The sequence below is a fragment of the Choloepus didactylus genome, chromosome 2, assembly GCF_015220235.1.
Source record: "Choloepus didactylus isolate mChoDid1 chromosome 2, mChoDid1.pri, whole genome shotgun sequence".
NCBI classification, from domain to species: domain Eukaryota; kingdom Metazoa; phylum Chordata; class Mammalia; order Pilosa; family Megalonychidae; genus Choloepus; species Choloepus didactylus.
Genome location: NC_051308.1, coordinates 53738745 through 53757831, shown reverse-complemented (window position 1 = coordinate 53757831; position 19087 = coordinate 53738745). Strand labels below are relative to the sequence as shown.

The following is a 19087-nucleotide window of genomic DNA, read 5'->3' as shown; positions in this document are numbered from 1 at the left end:
ACGAAGCAGATTCCCGTATTTATTACAACTCTATTTAATTGCTGTCAGTGTTTTAGCTGATGTTATATTTATTTGTGAGACTGAACATTCTGCAAAGACAGCAGGGACAGTGCCCCATGTTTCTCTTGTATCCCCCACAATACTTGCCACAGCTGGGGGGCCATACGTGGGTGCTCAGTAAATATTTAATAAACCGGATTTTTGGTCTTTTCTTTGAATTGTTGAGGAATAATGAGGGATGCTGGGATATGCACTTGAACTTTAGGGCATGGAGATCCCACTGTCTTATAATATCTGCAGGGACAGAGCACTGGGGTGGGGGTCAGGGGCACTGGTTAGAGATGTAAATGATAGAAGATACAAGTACATTGAGGTGCCCAGCACAAAGCAGACTCTCATTAAACCTTTCGCTCATACCTACACGCCTCACCCCACCACCTCCCTTCCCCTTTATGTGAACTTTTTTTAATTAGCCAAGTCATTCTTCTCTCATCTGCCACTTGAGAGGTTGCCAGTGTCAAACTGACATTGCTGATGTGATAGACTGTCCAACCTGTGACGATGGGCCCTGCTAGTAAAAAGCAACAGAAACCAATTCTGGCAGCCTTGCCTTTCATTTCTGGATCATTGCCCAGCAAGGCTGAGTTCAGTATCTGGGAAAGGCATCCTGCCTAATAGAAAGACTAGGCATTCTCTATTCTCAAGCCCTGGCTGAACTTTGGCATTAAGTTGACTTAATTCCAAAGATATAGCAGCTGACTGTGATGTTGCTCCAAAAACTCCAAAGAGAAAGAGTACATGTAGGAGGTGGGGTGTCTCTTCTTTCATGACAAAAGCACTACTGCAGAGCCCCTGACCCTCCAGGAACCCCAGGTTGCTTTCTCTCCTTGCCCTGCTATTAATTAGCTGAAACTGGCAAGGAGAAGAAAACAGAGAGCTGTAATGATTTTGGACAAAGGGTGGCTAGAGTAGACCGATATTAAGTGCACAAAAATCAGGCCAGGATACGGAAGAGGGACAAGGAGATAAAAGCTATGCTGGGATCAGGGCACTTGGGTGCATCAACTAGGTGACTTAGGGTAAAGAGAACTTAGAGTGGAAAGGATTTAGGAATATATGTATGCTTCTTTATCTTGGGGCTATCTAACTTTGATGCAACTTTGCTTTCAATATCCAGGAAACTGATGTGGGAACAGCAATACCAAACACATTGAGTGCTAACAAGATAGGTTCTAGAAATTTAGAATCCTTTACCACATCAAAATAAATGGGCCTTACCAGAGGACTCCAGATAAGTGGAAGTTCAGGGCAAAGACATTTCCAGGGCTATGTTCATACCAGGCCCCTTCCTAGCTTGCAGGGACTGAGGCACCTCCCATGATGCAGCCCCAGGGGCTTCTGCCTGTGTGAGGCCCAAGCTTTGGAAGGATTTCTGAAGCAACAGCAATGCCTATACTCCTGCCTGATGCCACGTGGTCTCGAGCCAGATCCCTCAGTCTGTTAGATGACTTGCCCAGAGTCCCCTGCCAACCAGAGGGGGCTGCAAAAATGTGCAAGAGGAGGAGGGGACAGAGCTATGTTCAGGGCAGATAGGACTGGGAAGAAGAGTTGAGGTGGGGAGTGGGAATTGACGAGGGAGCTGGGAACAGATGGAACAAATGTTGGAAATCAGCAGATGGAAGAAAGTCATTGGCACAAAGATCCAAGCCTGGGGGAACAGCCAGGGAGGTGAGTCTGGTGGGGAATATTGATGTAGTCCTCTGAATCAGCATTTTCCTCCTTGGCAGGAGGCTGGTGGTGGAAGCTCAGGGATTCGCAGCTGGTCTTCACAGTGCCCCCGGAGCCAGGGAGCCAGAGAGCTTCAGACACCTGGGAACAACCAAAGAAATGTCACTGGATATGAGGAGGGTGATTTTAGTATCTTTCCAGGCAGATTTCCACAATGGGAAAATGGGGTGGGAGGAGCACGTGCATGGTTGCAGACTTCAAAAAGCAAAGACACAGAGGGTGGCTGAGCCCCATCAAGTGGCCCAGCCCTGGGGATTTTCAGGGTGGCATCTCACCCTAGATAACTGGAAAACACTTAGATCTAATGTAGACAGGAAATGCCTTCCACAGGGCTTAAAGTAAAATCATGTGGCTAAGCGTGGGTCTGAAGGAGACCAGCTGCTGTAGGAGTTTCCCCTCAGGGATTAGATGATGTGACTTGTGGGACAAATATGCATCTTCTTAGGGAGTTATTAGGAAGTAGGATGAGTCATGCCCTGCACCTCTGTAAGGGCTCAGAGAGGCCGTGACATGGTATGACAATGCATTCCAGGAAGGGGAGGAAGACAGTAGACCACATGGGGAATTTCAGGATCATCTGCCTTCAAGATGGTCAGTTCTCAGAGGACAAGACTGTACCAATGACCCTGATATGGCATAATTACTGTGACATCCACCAAAGACAGTTGCAGTGGGAATGGCAGGTATTTAAGCACAAGTGCTGAGAACTAGAAGTAGAGTTTCCTGAACATGGTAGGCACTCAGGGTGTGCTCATTGAAAGGAACTTTGACTTCTGGTGCTTTATCAAAGAGGGAAGCAGCAGCAGCTTGCGTCAAAAATATACCGACCACTATCTGTTACAGTTCTTCCTTTGAGATCAATTTACTTGGCTTAAAAAAGTAAAACACTCCTTGTGAAGGCTGAAATACCCTGTAATCAATCAGTCATTTGAATCTTGTCGTGAACTCATTTGATCAGTTACCTTTTGCCCTTAGTAGGGGGAATGAGAGTTTCAAGCAGGGAGGCATGGTAGGTTTGAGCAGGCACAGGACCAGGAGAGGCCTTGTGTGGACAAAGGCAATTTAAGAGAAAGGAGCTGGTATAAGATGGGAGTAGATGAAGGTCAAGCATGGGAAGTTGGAAGGACACAGTTTAGCAACTTTACAATTTAACTCAAGCTCAGTCTAGAAGACTGAATTTTTGAGTGTCCAGGATGGGCAAGGGTCTTGGCAAAAATATATCACCAAAAAGGGCATAATTTTTCAGGGAAAAAGCCTGAGCATGGCCCAAGCCATAGTCATGGGCATTGTTGGACTATTCTGAAGCTAGCGTGTACCTTCTCTAGCAGGGGTGGGTCATAAGGGCATGATCAAGAAGCTGGAGGTGACACATGATTACCCAGCCAAGGGCTACATTTCTTAGCCTTCCTTGAAGGTAGGCGTGGCCACATGACTAAGTTCTGGCCAATGGGATGCCAGTAGAAGTGGTGTGTTGAATTTCAGGGTCCCTTTCTAAAGAAGCTGGCTGCTCTTCACTTTATCTTTCTCCCTCCTGTGGGCTGGAATAGGGACATAGTACTGGTGATGGAGTTTTGACCACACACCAGGCAAGAGTCCAGAGGATGATACAGCAACAAACAGAAGGAGTCTGATTCCCTGGATTATATTGTGGCACAGCTCCAACCACCCCACACACTAACTCTGCCTTTGGACTTTTACTTACAGGAAAAAAGCCTTTCATCTTATGGGACCTCAATTTTGGGGTCTGTTGCGGTAGCTTAGTCTACACACCAATTAAAACAGGGACAAATGGCCACAGTTCCCTTTTTTTTTCTGGTTCCTTTGGTTTTAGCCACTGTGGGCTACTTTAGAGAATAAAACATTGTCTCTTAATTTGGGAAAGCAAAGTTGAATGGATAGTTCAAAGGCTTTTTACCCATCCATCAATGGCCATTGATAGAAAAACGAGCACCCCTCTGTCCATTCCCAGATTTAAACAGGAATCTGTCCACCCCAGGGGTTGGCTGCTATCTGCAATATCTCTGCCAAGCCATCATCTAGGCCAGGTCCAACAGCCTCCAGTGATGGGTGAAGTAACTCCTCACATCTGAGGGAGTTTACTAGAAAGTTCTCCCTCATATTAAGGTATAACTGTCTAAAGCTCCCATCTCTGTAGGACCTCCTAGAAAGTCTAATCTCTTCCATATCAAAGCCCTTCACGTATTTGGAGCTTTGCCATCTATCAATCTCTACTAAGTTATTGGCATCCAGCACACGTTTATTTCAGGAGAAAAGCTCAGCTAAAAGTTATACACATAACCAAATCTACACAGATCCTGGATAATCAGTCTACCGACATCAACCAAGGAGGAAACATGCACAGCTTGTTCCCCAGCCTCAGAGCCCAGGAGTTGCTGGAAACTCTTGACCCCTCCAGCTAAACCGCAGCTCAAGTAACTGCGCTGGAGTGAACTCCCAACCCAGGTCTGGGGAGGCGTGTTCCGATCGCGACTGCCAATCAGGGGAGGGGCGGGGCTTACCTGCGGCCCCGCCTGGGGCTCAGTTGCTCTGGGATCTGGGAGAGGTGCCTCCTGCTCACCTAAGGGGAACCAGAGGAGGCAGAGATGAGCGCGTGATCGAGGGGTCCAGCTCCACTTTCCCCGCCTCCAGCCTACGCTACCGGAAACCCTGGGTGGAGCGGGTCCCCCGGCGCCAGGCTTTCCCGGGAGCCGAGCGCAGAGCGCCGGGCGCACCCTCTGCACCCACGCTGTTTCTGCTCCTACTGTTTGTCCGCCCGCGTGTCCTCCCCGCTGGCCGCCTCGCTTACCCGCAGCATCCGCTCCCCGGACACGCCGCGGGCAGGCGCTGTAGATGTTGTTTTGGGAGCGTGGCCGCTGCGCCGGGCGCGGCTGGGAGGCCTCCAGGGCGCGCATCCTCACGGCCGGTCGGCGGACCCGCCTGGAAAAGGCTTCTCGGCAAAGCCCCGGGGAGGGAGGAAGGAAAATGTTGTCAGAGGCTGTGACCACCCCCTTCGCACCCTCGGGTCCTAAGAAACGAAAGGCAGTCTCGCTCCGCCCCCCATGCTTGGCAGTGACATGTAGATTATCAATAAAAGTGTGCTGGACGTGTGAGGCACAGCTCTACCCTCACTGAAGACTGAAGGGTGAGGCTGCTCTCCTGCTGCAAGTCCAGGCCATTGATCGCCATCCCACCTTCTCCATGCCCCAGGCTAGTCATTCCTAGCTCCCTGCGTTTCCCTGTCTTCCCCGGGAAGCACGGTGGTGGCGGTGGGGCGGGGTGGGGGTGGGGTGGGGGAGTGGTGGTGTAGGCTCTGAATGTACTGGGCGCTTTGGGCAGCTCACCCCTTAACCAAACCCTGATCAGTGCCGCTCACCTTTTCTCCTTTGAATGGACCTTTTTATCATCATCCCCAGAAGTACCAGCAGGATAAGTCCCAGGATGGCCGGAATCAGGATGTGAAATCCTTGATCTTCCATCCCCCCAGACAGGCCACGGTTGAAGGCTCTAAGGTGGAAGGGAAAGGGAGGGAGAGAGGAAGAGAAGAGCACTAAGAGAGATAGGTTTAAGGAAGTACTGTTGCATGGCTAACATTTCTGGAGATGGCTCACAGTGTGTTCCTTTGTGTTAAGGACTTATTCTCTTATAAGAGCCTTGTCTATGGAGTCAGGAAACCTGGGTTCGAATTCAGGTTCCTGCTTTTACTGGCTGTGTTCTTGAATAAATATACAAATCTCTTAACTCCTCTGAGCCTTATTTTCCCATAAATGGGGATTGTAAAACCTATATAACAGAACTGTTGTGAATATGAAGCCAAGTAAATAATGGATATGAAGAACTTAATGCACTTGGTCTAGAGCAGGGCTCAAAAATGTCAGTCCTCCTTCCAAATTTCTGTGCTCCAGTTTCCTCACAACTGTTGCAAGTATTAAATTCTAGTTAGCATTTTGTTACTGTAATGTCTGTGGCAAAGAGGATGTTCTTTGCATGGTACTCTTCCTGACTGGAAGGTCTCTCCATCTGCTCTTCATATCGAAATTTCACTTCCCTTAAAAAGCCAGTACAAAAGTCCTCTCTTCTTTCCCCACCATGGTAAGCCAGAAACAATTTTTTCCCCATTCTAAGTTCCCAATTTTCACGTTCATACCTTTTACACCCTTACCGCAGTCACTCTTGCATAAGTTAGTTAGGAAGATGTGGATATTGCTTGTCATCATCTTTTTTTTTTTTTTTATTGCCCATCAATTGGTTGGTTCTTTTTTTTATTTGTAATTCAGTTTTATTGAGATATATTCACATACCATACAATCATCCATGGTGTACAATCAACTGTTCACAGTACCATCAAATAGTTGTGTATTCATCACCCCTTCTATTTTTGAACATTTTTCTTACACCAGAAAGAATAAGAATCAAAAATAAAAGTAAAAAAGAACACCCAGATCATCCCACCCCATCCCACCCCACCCACTCATTTCGTTTTTGCCCCCATTTTTCTACTCATCCATCCATACACTGGATAAAGGGAGTGCAATCCACAAGGTTTTTACAATCACACTGTCACCCCTTGTAAGCTACATTGTTATACCAACAGTCTTCAAGAGTCAAGGCTACTGGATTGGAGTTTGGTAGTTTCAGATATTTACTTCTAGCTATTCCAATACATTAAAACCTAAATAGTGTTATCTATATAGTGCTAAGAAAGTCCACCAGTGACCTCTCGACTCCATTTGAAATCTCTCAGCCACTGAAGCTTTACTTCGTTTCATTTCACATCCCCCGTCATCATCTTTTACGTCTTCAGGACATAACATAGCCCCTGGCACACTGTAGAAACTCAGAAAATGTTTTCTTGAATTGACTTTGACTCATTGGTAAGTTGCTGTGATATACGGAACCAGGACACAGGAGTCTTGGCTCTATTTTAAACCACTAAAATCTCCTGACCTCAGTTTCCTCATCTATAAAACCCAAATGATGTTGGAGGTCCCTTTGTACACTAACACATTTGTCTTTGGTTAGGCAAAAATAATTCCAATTATTACAGGTTTTCTTAGAGGTCTGCCATAATGCTGCCCCCTAGTGGTCTGTTGCAGCACTTCCTTGGACTGAGCCCCAGATTAGACCAGTGCTGGTCAAGAGAAATATTATAATGAGTCACATATGTAATTTTAATTTTTTTAGTAGCCACATTATAAAAAAGTAAGAAGAAAGAGGTGAAAGTAATTTTTAAAGTATATTTTATTTATCTAAAAACATCTAATAATTCATTTCTACATATGATCAATATAAAAATGATTAATGAGATTTATTATGTTCTTTTTTGCACTAAAGTCTTCAAAATCCAGATCTCAGCTCAGTTTTGCCACATTTCAAGTGCTTAATAGCCATATGTGGCTGCTGGCTACTAAATTGGGCAGCACAGTTATAGACAATATTTCTCAATCCTTGGTGCATTTGGATTCACTTGGAGAGTCTTAGAAAAGTATAATTGTGGGTGGGGGGGAGGAGGGGCAGGGGGACAGCATTCCCAATAGTCTAATTAAGTTGGTCTGCGGTGGCCTAACCATCACGCTTTTTTTTCTTCAAACCCTCCCAAGGCAGTTCTAATTTAACAACAACAGCTAACACTTAGTACTTGTAAATATCAGGCACTTGTACTAACTCATTAATTCTCATAACAACCCCACGAGGTGACAAATGAATGAACTGAGGTATGGAGAAATTAAATGACCTGCCTGCGGGAGGCCAGATGGTGAATTCATGCTTCAGAAGCCATCCTCTTAAATTCTACGACATGGTAGCCAGTGTGGCTGCCACCGTGTTGACACATGAGCACAGTGCTACTTAATGCTGTAAATTACTGTGCGAGATTAAGCGGTCTTCTTCAGAATTCTTCCTCATCAAAAGAGATCAGAATGAATGTTGAGTGACTAAAGGACTTGGGTCCCATCTACAGGACCTCCTGCTGGGGCATGGACAAGCATATTCCTAATGGAATGGAGTCAAAGTGTGTTCTTATAGGTAGTGTGTTTTGTAGTGGTTTTCTAGAGGAAAAGCCAAGAAGCTTCTCTCATGGTACACATTGCAGGAAGATTTCAGTGGATTTCTAGCCTACCTTGCCCAGGGATGCACCCATCCTGGATCAGGGAGGCTTCTTACCTCTGCCTGTGTTGCCTGGTGCGGTAGTTGTAGCTTGCTGTCTGGGACTCGAGCAGCTCCATCCGAGCGGAGGTCTTTGAGGCTGTGGTGGATGGCAGGAGGGTTGGGGTCTTAGAAGCAGTTACTGAAGATACTCTGGAATCTTGCAGGTGGTGGGTGATGGGGGTGAGGGTGTGGTCTGGAGGGGTCTGAGTCCTTTGAACTGGTGTGGTTACTGTAGGAGATAGCAAGAAAAAGTCGCCTTTCAAATACACATCCTAGTCTCCAGCAGCATTAGGTTGCCATCTCTTTCCTGTACACACTCTTTCCTTTTACCTGCATAACCTTTGTTCTTGTAGTCCTCATGGCCTGAAATGCCTTCCTAGCAGGTCATCTCTACCTGGTAAATTCCTATCTATATTTGCTTCAAATACCATTTCCTCCAGGAAGCTTTCCTTGATTTCCCAGGCAGAACACTTTTCCTCCTCTGAGCATGGAAAAAAAAGCTTATTTTTTGTTTTATTCCCACTCTTCCTTGTGCTATATTTGTGTGCTTGTCATTCTTTTCCATCCCAAACCTAACAGTCATAACCTTGGATATATGATCTGTTCAGTTACTATCCCTCTTGGCACCCAGCGGGGTCCCCTGGTGTAATAATGTTCAATTAATGTCTCTAACTCACAGGGTAGATATGAGGATATGATGGGAATATTACATGTCAAATGTGTTTCAAACTGGAAAATGATATAGAAATGTAAAGGTAACCTTAGCAGGATCATCATTAATCTTTTTATTGCAAAACAGAATTGTTAAAATCCTGGACACCAGCAGTGAAGTCAGCAGGAGGCATGACCACCTCTGCTCAGTTTTGGTTTTGACAGTCATTCATAAAAGAGCTAGAATTTGTGAATGGGGCACAAACTTTATTACTTGTAGTGCCACCTGGTGGTGATATGTGAGTTCTGCAAGTAGGGCTAGGTGTACTGGCTGTATGGTAGGGTTAAGGGAACTGGAGAGCAGATCTCAGGGGAAGTACCCTCTTCTAATGCAGGGAAATAAACATCTGAGACGCACCTCTGCTCACCAACTGTTCTGTGAATTGAATATACACATGCCTTCCCACTCTTCATAATGCCCCAACATCTCCTCCACTTCTTCCACCCTAGCTTTGGTGAACTGACCTTTGGATATGAATTCAGAAGTGGGATCTGCAGGCATGTGGGCCCAAGAGGGCAGTGCCAGGTGCAGAAGTCTATGAAACCATCTGGGAGGCTCAGGTGTCGGCATCTCTTCCCAGAATGGATTATACTCTGTTGGAGGCAAGAAGAAAACATTGGTGGGCTCTAGGAGGTGACTGAAAACTGGGGAAGTAACTGTGGTGTGAGCTGAGGCTGGCTCAGTCAGGGTGGATGGCAGTGAAGCAATGACAACTGGGTTCACCGAGGGGAGCAGGAAAAGAACTGGGCTAAGGAAGGAAATAATCTTTCCCTGGATCCCCATTAACCTTCCTTGCAAAACCATGAAAGGCCACTGGGATTTTAGGCTGTGAATTAGTGCTGCATGTATATGGGGAAGTCACTGGAGCAAAGGAGAAAGATAGGATTTAGGAAAAATAAGGAATGATCAGACCATGAAGTAACAAGTTTGGCCTACAAATCTGACTTCAAAAGGGAGTGCCTTTCCTTTATAGTTATCCCTGATACTATGTAGGACAATTATTTCCTTTTGTTTCCAATTTATTCTATTTTCAAAATCTGTCTTCAATCTCACTCCCGACCCCACAATGCCCTGGGTAGGATGGGCAGTACAAGGAGAGCACTTATCTTATTCCTTTCACACACATTGGATAGAAGATTCTGTGGACAATGAGGTTAATTGACTCTATGATGTTTCAACTATATGGATCCCAATTATTATTGGACTACTATGGCAATAGCATAAGAGGTTGGGGAACTGTTATAGTTGGATGGTAGTCTCAACCTTCCCAAGTGGAAAAGTTTTCTGGGTGAATGGTACCTCCAATCAGCTGGAGCACCTACCACTGTTGACATGCAGGGTGACTTGCTGGGTCTTGCCCCGGCCTGTGTTCCTGCCTGTCCCACAGGCATAGACTCCACTGTCACTCTTGGTCAGCTCTGTCACCTCCACCAGGAACAGATTCTTATCTGGGCATGGCTGGAGGGTGACTCGGCTCCTGTATTCCTCCTTGATGAAGTTCGTGTTGGACACCACAGTGGTACACACTCCAGACGTAGTCATCACCCGGCACAGATATACTCTCTTGGGGATTTCAGGAAGCGGGCACTCGATGGTAATGGATCCGCCTAGCTCTGCCTCCAGCTTTACTTCTCGGAGAGTCCTGAGAGCCCCAGATACTGCAGGGACAGGGAGTTAATGCAGAAGAAACCCCACCCCCAGTTTATCCCAATCCCAGCCACACCCCCAACTCCAGCCCCATCTCCAAACCTTACCCTCACTCACATCTGCAATCCCAGTCCCAACCCCATTATCTGCTCAAGCCTCAGCCCCATCCTCATCTCTTGCCTTAGCCTCATCCTCAGCCTCTTCCTAACCCCAACCCTATTCACAACCTCAGCCAACTCTGTGTTCATCCTCAGCCCTATGCCCAAGCCCGTGTTTCAGCCAAACTCTCCCCAGCCCCAGCCAAGCCTTAACCTAATCCTCAGATCCAACCCCACCCTTATCACCAAACCTAAACCTTTAAGGACCCAGACAGCAAACCCCTGAGAATAGCCAAAATGGCAAAACCCACTCCAAGGAGAGATAATATGCCACAGTTGACCCCAAACAGCCACATAATCCCCAAGTGACTTCACTGTGTTATTGGGAGGCATGGTGCAGTTACGTCGTAAAAGTTTTTCCTTTACAGTTTTGTTCACCATAGCACAGTGTACTAAATCCCAGGACAGATAGCACAGGGTTCCTTGGAAGCACCAAGCAGGGTCACCTGATCCAGACTGTTGCAGGTGATGACAGAGTTTGAGGAAGGCTTTCTGGAAGAAGTGATGTTTAAGTTGTGGCCTAAATGAATGGGCATGGAAGGCAGGAGAAAAAGTGAGGGTGTGTGCGAGTGTGTGTTCTTGTGTGCACAGGTATGCACACATTGTATGTGTATTGGGGAGGCTGTGGAACAGGGAGGAAACAGTGATGTGCTTCATCAGCATGGCACTGGAATAAAGACAGACATACAGACCAATCAAATAGAATTGAGAGTTCAGAAATAAACCCTCACACCCGTGGCCAATTGATTAACAAAGGTGCCAAATCCACTTAATGAGGAAAGAATAGTCTCCAACAAATGGTGCTGGGAAAACTGGATATCCGCATGCAAAGAATGGAGGTTGGCCTGTATCTGGCTCCATGTACAAAAATGGAGTAAAAATGGATCAAAGACCTAAATATAAGAGCCATGACTATAGAACTCCTAGAAGAAAATATAGGGGAACATCTTCAGACCTGTATTAGACAATGGATTCTTAGATTTTACACCAAAATCATGATTAATAAAGGAAAAAATAGCTATATAGGACATCAAAATTAAAAACTTTTGTGTATCAAAGGATATTATAAAGAAAGTTAATGACAACCTAAAGAATGGGAGAAAATATTTGGAAACCATATATGGTGGTTTGAAGCTGTTATGTACCCCAGAAAAGATCATTTCTTATAGCTAACCCAGTCCTGTGGGTGTAAACCTATTGTGGGTATGGACCCATTCTAAGTAGGATCTTTTGGTGAGTATGAGGTGTGACCCACCTTACTCAGGGTGGGTCTTAATCCTCTTACTGGCGTCCTTTATAAGAAGATAAAACAGAGACGATAAAGAGAAAGGTCAGAGAAGCTGAAAGAGAAAAGACAGGGAAGCTGAGAGAGGAAGCCACTGAAGCCAGAAGCTGAAAGCAGCAAAACCGGGGAGAGAACAGGAGATGTTGCCACGTGCTTTGAGAATCACTAGAATAGTTCTTTAGGGAGAAAACATCACCTGCTGATGCCTTGATTTGGACATTTTCCTGGCCTAAGAACTGTCAGCTTGTAAGTTAATAAATCCCCATTGTAAAAGCCAGCTCTTTTCTGGTATATTGCGTTTCATCAGCTTTAGCAAACTAAAATACCATATATCTAATAAGGGTTTAATATCCAGAATAGACAAAGAACTCCTACAACTTAACAAAAAAAAGGGGCAAACAACCCACATAAAAAATGTGCGTAGGACTTGAATAGACATTTCTCCAAAGAAGGTATACAAATGGCCCATAAGCACATGAAAAGATGCTCAGCATCATTAGCTTCTAGGGAGGCTAACCAAAACCACAATGAGATACCACTTCACACCCACTAGAATGGCTACTATTAAAAAAACAGAAAATGACAATTGTTGGAGAGGATGCGGAGAAATAGGAACCCTCATATATTGTAGGTGGGATTGTAAAATGATGCAGCTGTTGAGGAAAACAGTTTGGTGGTTCCTCAGAAAATTAAGCATAGAATTACATTTGACCTAGCCATCCCACTTCTAGGTATATACACAAAAGAATTGAAAACAGATATTTGCACACCAACATTCATAGTGGCATTATTCACAAATGTCAAAAGGTGGAAGCAACCCGAGTGTCCATCAATGGAAGAATGGATAAACAGAATGTGGTATATACATACAATGGAATAGTATTCAGCTATGAAAGGGAGTGAAGTTCTGATACATATGACAACATGGATGATCCTTGAACATGTCATGTGGAATGAAATAAGTCAGACACAAAAGGACAAATATTTTATAATCTCACTTATATGAAATAACTAGAAAATGCAAATTCATAGACTCTGGAATTTGAATACAGGTTAATAGGGGCAGGGATGGGGGTAGGTAATAAGGGGTTAATGCTCAGTTGGTACAGAGTTTTTGCTTAGGGTGATGACAAAGTTTTGGTAATGGATGGTGGTGATAGTAGCACATTGTGAATGTAATTAATACCACTGAATTGTATATTTGAAAGAAGTTAAAATGGGAAATTTTAGTTTGTATATATGTTACCAGAATAAAAATTTTGAAACCCCATAGAACCGTGTAACACAAAAAGTGAACCCTAATGTAAATCATGGACTGCAGTTAATAGTATAATTATATTAATAGTTGTTCATCAGTTGCAATAAAGGCATCATATTAATGAAAAATTTCAATAATAGGGAAAACTGTGTGTATATGTGTGTGTGTGTATGGGAGGGTGTATATGGGAAATCTGTACTTTCGGCATGATTTTCTGTACTTACAACTGCTCTAAAAAAAATTGTTTTTTAATTTGTTTCATGAGTCCCTGAAATCAAAAAACTTATGCTATGGTTGAAAGAAGACAGGTCTAACACAGTTGTGCCTGCTAGAGAAAAGGGTAAGACCATATATGATTAATTGTCAACCGAGTCCCGATAAGCATCTGCTTATTTCTGGGAAGAGTTTTCATAGGGTAAGGTGTGTGCACTGGGGTGAGGCTGGGGAGATGGGGTGGAGGAGGAGAGAGTCTTCCAGGCAGGGAGCACAGCCCTACGGGTTGTAAGAGAGAACTTGCATGTTCGAGGAACGGAGGGAACGCCACAGGCTTCCTGAAATTCATCCACAGACCACACATTCTGAACAGCTCCAAAGGAGTTTGGGCAAACAAGGAGAGTCAAGGAAAGCATCGGGGAAAGAGGCAGGGTGGAGGTTTCTGGATAAGCTGAGAAGTCTAGGAAGGATACTCCAGGGAGAAGAATGAGGGCAATAGTAAGGAAGTAGAAACAAACTTGGGAGCATGGGAGGATGATAGAGAGAGGCAGATTGTGTTTTGTCTTTTAGTATGCCTTGCGATTTGTGGTTGAAGCTGGACATGATGTACCGGGCAGAAGGAACTTAGGTAAATAGACCTTTCGCGTGAAGGTTATTTGTCTAGGGGTTAGGCAGTGCTTACTGTTGGCAGTAGCCGTAGGTGTCAGAGGCTCAAATGTCCTCCAGTGTTCTTTATTGTCTCTCCTGTCGTGTGTGAGCCATGCAGGTCCTTCTGTTGCAATCCCCTGTGTTTACACAGGAGTCCTCTTAATGCCATGGTAAGGCGTGGGAAGGAGCATTCTAGAATCCTAGGGTTCAGTCTCAATGTTTTCTGAGCCTGTGCCCTCCTGTGATCTTCACAGATGCTTCTCAGCTGTTTTTCCTCTCCTTTCTCTAAGTGAGACAGGAAGGCTAGAGGGGGCTGTATTGCCCTTCCCCAAATCATTTAAACTCTGAAAAAATCTTAAGTTGGTTAGGCTCTAGGAAAATGGTTTTTTCAAGGGCAAGCTTTTGTTAAGGGGAAGAGACCACACTGGACATATTTCTAAATGGGAACATGAAAGGCACTTTCTCCAGTCTTCACTGTGAGAACATTGTGGGGCTCCTGGAGGTAAAACTCAGGAAAGCGTGGGAGCACCTCTAAAACTCGGCCCCCCAAAGTCTTTAACTCGCAAGTTAGCCCACACTGAGCCTGAGCCTCCTGCAATTCATCAACTATAGTTTAAGTGTTCCTACCAGCACCCGCGCAGAGAGTTTCTCTTCCTGGGCTGCTTTACACAAGGTGTGGCTCTCTTTATCAGTTTCTCTCCGGTTTTGGGGATAGTGGTTTGCCCTGTGACCTCAATTCTTGCTGGATCTAAGAAGAGTTGTTTTTTTGTTTGTGCAGCTTTTTTTCTTGTTGTTAGGATGGGAGAGATGACTTCCAAGTGCCTTATGCGCTGGACCAGAAACTAGATGTCCTTTGTCTATCCTTGAATGTCTATAATGTAGTTCAAAATTACAATGGCCAAAGAAAACTCTTGATTTCTCTTCCCAAACCTGTTCCTTCACACTCTTCCCATCTCAGTAAATGCGCTGTAATCCACCTAACTGCTGAAGACCAACACTCATAACCTTCTTAAAGAATCAAGAATGAATTTTAGTTGTGTGTGTGTGTGTGTGTGTGTGTGTGTGTGTGTATACTGGGTCACAACAGTAAGTATACTTATTTTTATGCATCAGGTAAATGAGATTTGAAAGCCTACACCATATGATACTGCCTTGCCCTGTCAAGGACCTCCACATGCACCTCCAGACACAGTGTCCGACAGCTTGTGCTGCATCCTGGACTCCAACGACTAGGGCTGCCCCGAACATTTGCAGGGCCAAGGGCAAGAGAACAAATGAAGACTTAAATACTGTATGTCTAAATATTTTAAAGTTGTAATTCAAGCTAATAAGCTGTTGAATAAAATATGTTCTGGCCCCCCATATTGACAATTTCACATACTACTTGGATGACTACTCAACAATATGGCCAAGGAGGGAAAACTGGCCCAAGGCCTCCTGCTCCCAGCTCTGGCCTGTCTCCCTTCTCTTCTCTCTCCTGTCTCCTGCCCACACCCCAAGGGTCCTGGTGTGTGTGGTGGATACACCAGCTTACATGTGCAAGCTCCATCCAGCCCCTTCCCTCCACGTCCTCCCTAAACAGCCACCTGTGGTCACCCTTTTATAGGCCTAGGAGTCACTCTCAGGAGGAAAACCCAGGAGAGACTTGCACAGTCACTGGAAGTGGGTCTAGAGTCAACTGGAGAGGAAGTCCAGATCTAGAACAGGGCGTGTATATGGGGAGAGGAGGGCTCTGGGTGGGTACAACCCCTGGAGCCTGTTAAACTCCCTACCTTTTAGGGATGGGCATGGCTGGAGGAGGACCAGAGTGGGTACTCTAAAGCATGGGGCCCAGAGCAGGGACCCCTCTGGCTCAGCTAGAAGGGTGGTACTGCTCAGGGCAGATGATGGGTATAGTGTGTGGAGATTTTCACTCCCCACAACCTTCCACTCCCCCTTCCCAGCCCCTCCTCCTATTCAGGCCTAAGTTGAGTTAACTGACCACTGTGCCCTCCTAACTCCCACTACCTTGCACAGTGTCTGAAATTTCATTAAAACTCCATTCCTTTGGACTTTTAAGGTTTTTCAATCTTACTCAATATTTATTGAGTTTCCTCTGTATTTAAGATATCACAAAGAAAGCAAATATGAATAAGAAACTATTTCAATCCTCAAGGAGCTCACCATTTAATAAACAAAATTAGGAGGATTCATATTGAGCCACAACACAAGGCAAAATGTGATCAGCTATTGCGTTTGGAAGAAGGTGCTCAGGAAAATCTACAGGAAGAAGGTGGAGTTTGAGATGGACTTTGAAAGACCCATCAAAGGTGGAGGGGAGAGGAAGGATGTTCCCGGCAGAGGGAATAGTATGTGCAAAGACGTGGTGGCAAGAATGCCCAGAACATGTTCAAGGGGAGTCCTGTTTGGAAGGAGGTTAGGAAAGTGCAAGAGAGTGTGGTAAACTCATTGCGTAAATGGCAAATGCAAGGGAGGAGTTTGTATTTAATTCATAGGCAGTGGGAGCCATTGAAGGTTTGGGGGAAGGGAAATCTGGTGATTAGAGTCAAGTTTTAGGGAGGTTAATCTGAAGCTACATGCATGCTGAATTAGAGAAAGTAAGAAAGACAGTGAAGAGATGATTATGTGTTCTTCTTCTTTCCATTCCATTCCTGAAAGTATCATTGCTTCTGATCCTGATAACTGTGCATCTAGAAACTATATGAGTTGGCCATTGATTGGATCAAGGTCTGGGTGGGAATAAATGAAAAGAGATGGTAGAGAGTCAGTCTGGGAAACTATGTGTGTGTGTGTGGGGGGGTGGATAGGGGTGGTATGTAAGAACTTCTGTGCAATTTTTCTGTAAATCTAAAATTGCTCTAAATATAAAGGTTTGTTGTTTTGTTTTAAAGCTAGTCTGGCTGTTATCAGAGACAGTTAAGACAGATGGAGTATAGCTGGTTTGGATGGTGACCAATGAGGAGCCCAAGTTTTAAGTGTTCGGCATGTTGCTTTCCAGGTCTTGGTGGGATGTTGAAATGGGGTTGCCTAGGAGACTCGATTTCTTTATCTATGAAATGAAGAGTGGGACTAGATGATCCCTGGTTGTAAATTGAGATATGGGACTTAGGAAATAGATTAGGGCTATGGAACAGGGTAGGAAGTCCTCATTTAGAGTTGAAATTAAAAAATTTGGGAGTGAAAGAGACCCAAAGAAAAAGACTAGAGATGTAAGAAGAAAGAACTTTGTAGGTACCTGTGACAAGATCCCATATTAATAGACTAATATGTCTGGGAGAAGTGACACCTTCAGCCCTTATGAGTTAACACGTGGGCAGAATAGAAGTGTCTGGAAAGAGGAGCACTGGCAAGGAGTGGGGAGAGCCTCCAATGTCTGGCATGGCTCCCATCCTCCCCACGCCCTAGGTGCTATTTTGCAGATGAGTCCATCCAAAAAACATCAGAGCCTAGAAACTCCCATACCTGTGGCCAAGCCGAATCTCACATATGCAGAGTGGCGTTTCCCCATAGCACTCACCTGGCAGGAAGTAAAGTGACCAAAGCCAGAAGTTCATGGCTCCTTCCAGAGCAAGTTCCCATCCAAGAGCCACCGGAGAGCAGGACAGAGACCCACAGCTCACCCAGGAGCCCTTCAAGATCTGAAGCCTGACAGAGTTTTCTGTCTCCCATGAGAAGAAAGACTTGAAAATGAGGAAATGGCCATCTGTTTTGTTTGCTAATTAGTCTTATGCTAAAAAGAAAACACCAGCAAACCAGACAGCGGAAGTCAGCATTTGCAAAAACATTTTGTGTTGAGTGAAAATGGGTTCCCAAATTTCTGAGGCCTCTAGGCAGCTTCTTAAGACTATTTATTAACTAGAAGGCATGATGTTTCTTTGTCTTCAGGGCTTTTTCTTGGAGGGGCCTCCCATGCTTAATGTATAATAATTCATTCCGAGCCAATTTTATCCTTGTCTTCAGGATAAGAGAGCCCTTCACCATTTCTTTTCCCCATTTGATGAAGGCTGTATGGAGAGAAACTTGGGCCTGAAGTCAGAAGTTGAACTGATTTGACAACTAGTTTTCAAGCACCTAGTGCATGAGGAAACGAACTACTGGACTTTGAGTAATTCATTAGCTTTCTTGTAGACCCAATTTCTTTATCTATGAAATAAAGAGTGGGACTAGATGATCCCTGGTGTTCTGAGGAACGTCATTCCAGGGGTCTTAACCACAGATGGCCCTACACATTGACCAGCCATCCCTCGCCTCTACCCACCACCTCCATAAGGTGGCTATCCTCTGGCAGGGGACCGGGCCACTGTCCAGTGACCCCAGGGGTGAGGCCAGGATCAGGGTGTGACAGATCACACAGCACCTCCACCAGAGTCACAGAAGCCTGGCAGAGTGATCCTTCAGGACCCTGAGGGCCCTAGGGAGAGGCCCAGTGATCGAAGAGGAAAGAGATGCTGAGGCAATCAGCCATGAGGGTTTCATGGAAAGAGCTTTGGATTCAAGTCAGAAGACTGGGTTCTGGTCCTGGCTTGGTACACTCTAGCTTTGGGCAAGCCTCCCTGGCCTCAATGTTCTCATCTATAAAATAGGGATGATCCTTGCCCTGCTTACCTCAGATGGCTTTCGTGAGGTCCAGGAGAAGCACTAAGAATACTTTAATGTGGAGATGTGCTGGGTTATTACTTACAAATTAACACCTGAGTGGACTAGAAATTTCTGGAGAAATGAACACTGGTGAGGAGTGGGGAGGGCCCCCAGTGTCTCACATGGCCCCCATCCTTTCTTTGCCCTAGGTATTGGTTTGAAGCTGAATGCATCCAAGAAACACCAGAGTCTGGCAACTTCCATGCTTGTGGCCAAGTCGAATCTCATGTCTGTGGAGTGGTGTATTCCCAGGCCTTCATTCCTGGCTGTTCCACTGTAGGTCCGTTCCCAGGCCCCACCTCCAGGCCAGGCCACACCCTCTGTGCCTATAGGGGCTTTAGGCTTCTCCCACAGCCTTTCCGGTTGACAGTCCGGCTCCTCAGTGTTCCTGTGCAAACCCCTCTGCACTCGCCCCCGCAAACTAAATTTGTCATGTGCTTTCCAAAACAACAACATCCGCAGTGAAAGTTGAATGTAAGGCGTGAACAGGTGCAGAGGAAGCTGTGTGGGCGGGCAGCCCACCCTGCCCCACACCCGTCTGATTTGCCAAGGCCCAGAGCAGTTGTAGTTGTGATTTCCTCTGGCCACCAATTGCG

The 19087-nt window shown here is 45.4% G+C and overlaps 1 protein-coding gene across 1 annotated transcript; it reads right to left on the bottom strand.

The window, feature by feature from the left end:
• Positions 1-21: 21 nt before the first annotated feature.
• FCMR (Fc fragment of IgM receptor) lies at positions 22-17547 on the bottom strand. Its single transcript, XM_037824860.1, has 8 exons — positions 17371-17547; positions 9967-10302; positions 9109-9237; positions 7948-8161; positions 5162-5292; positions 4595-4735; positions 4308-4366; positions 22-1869 (listed from the first exon to the last, which is right to left on the bottom strand). Exons 1-8 carry the CDS (start codon positions 17405-17407, stop codon positions 1687-1689), a joined length of 1230 nt encoding a protein of 409 aa, XP_037680788.1. The 5' UTR covers positions 17408-17547; the 3' UTR covers positions 22-1686.
• Positions 17548-19087: the final 1540 nt, after the last annotated feature.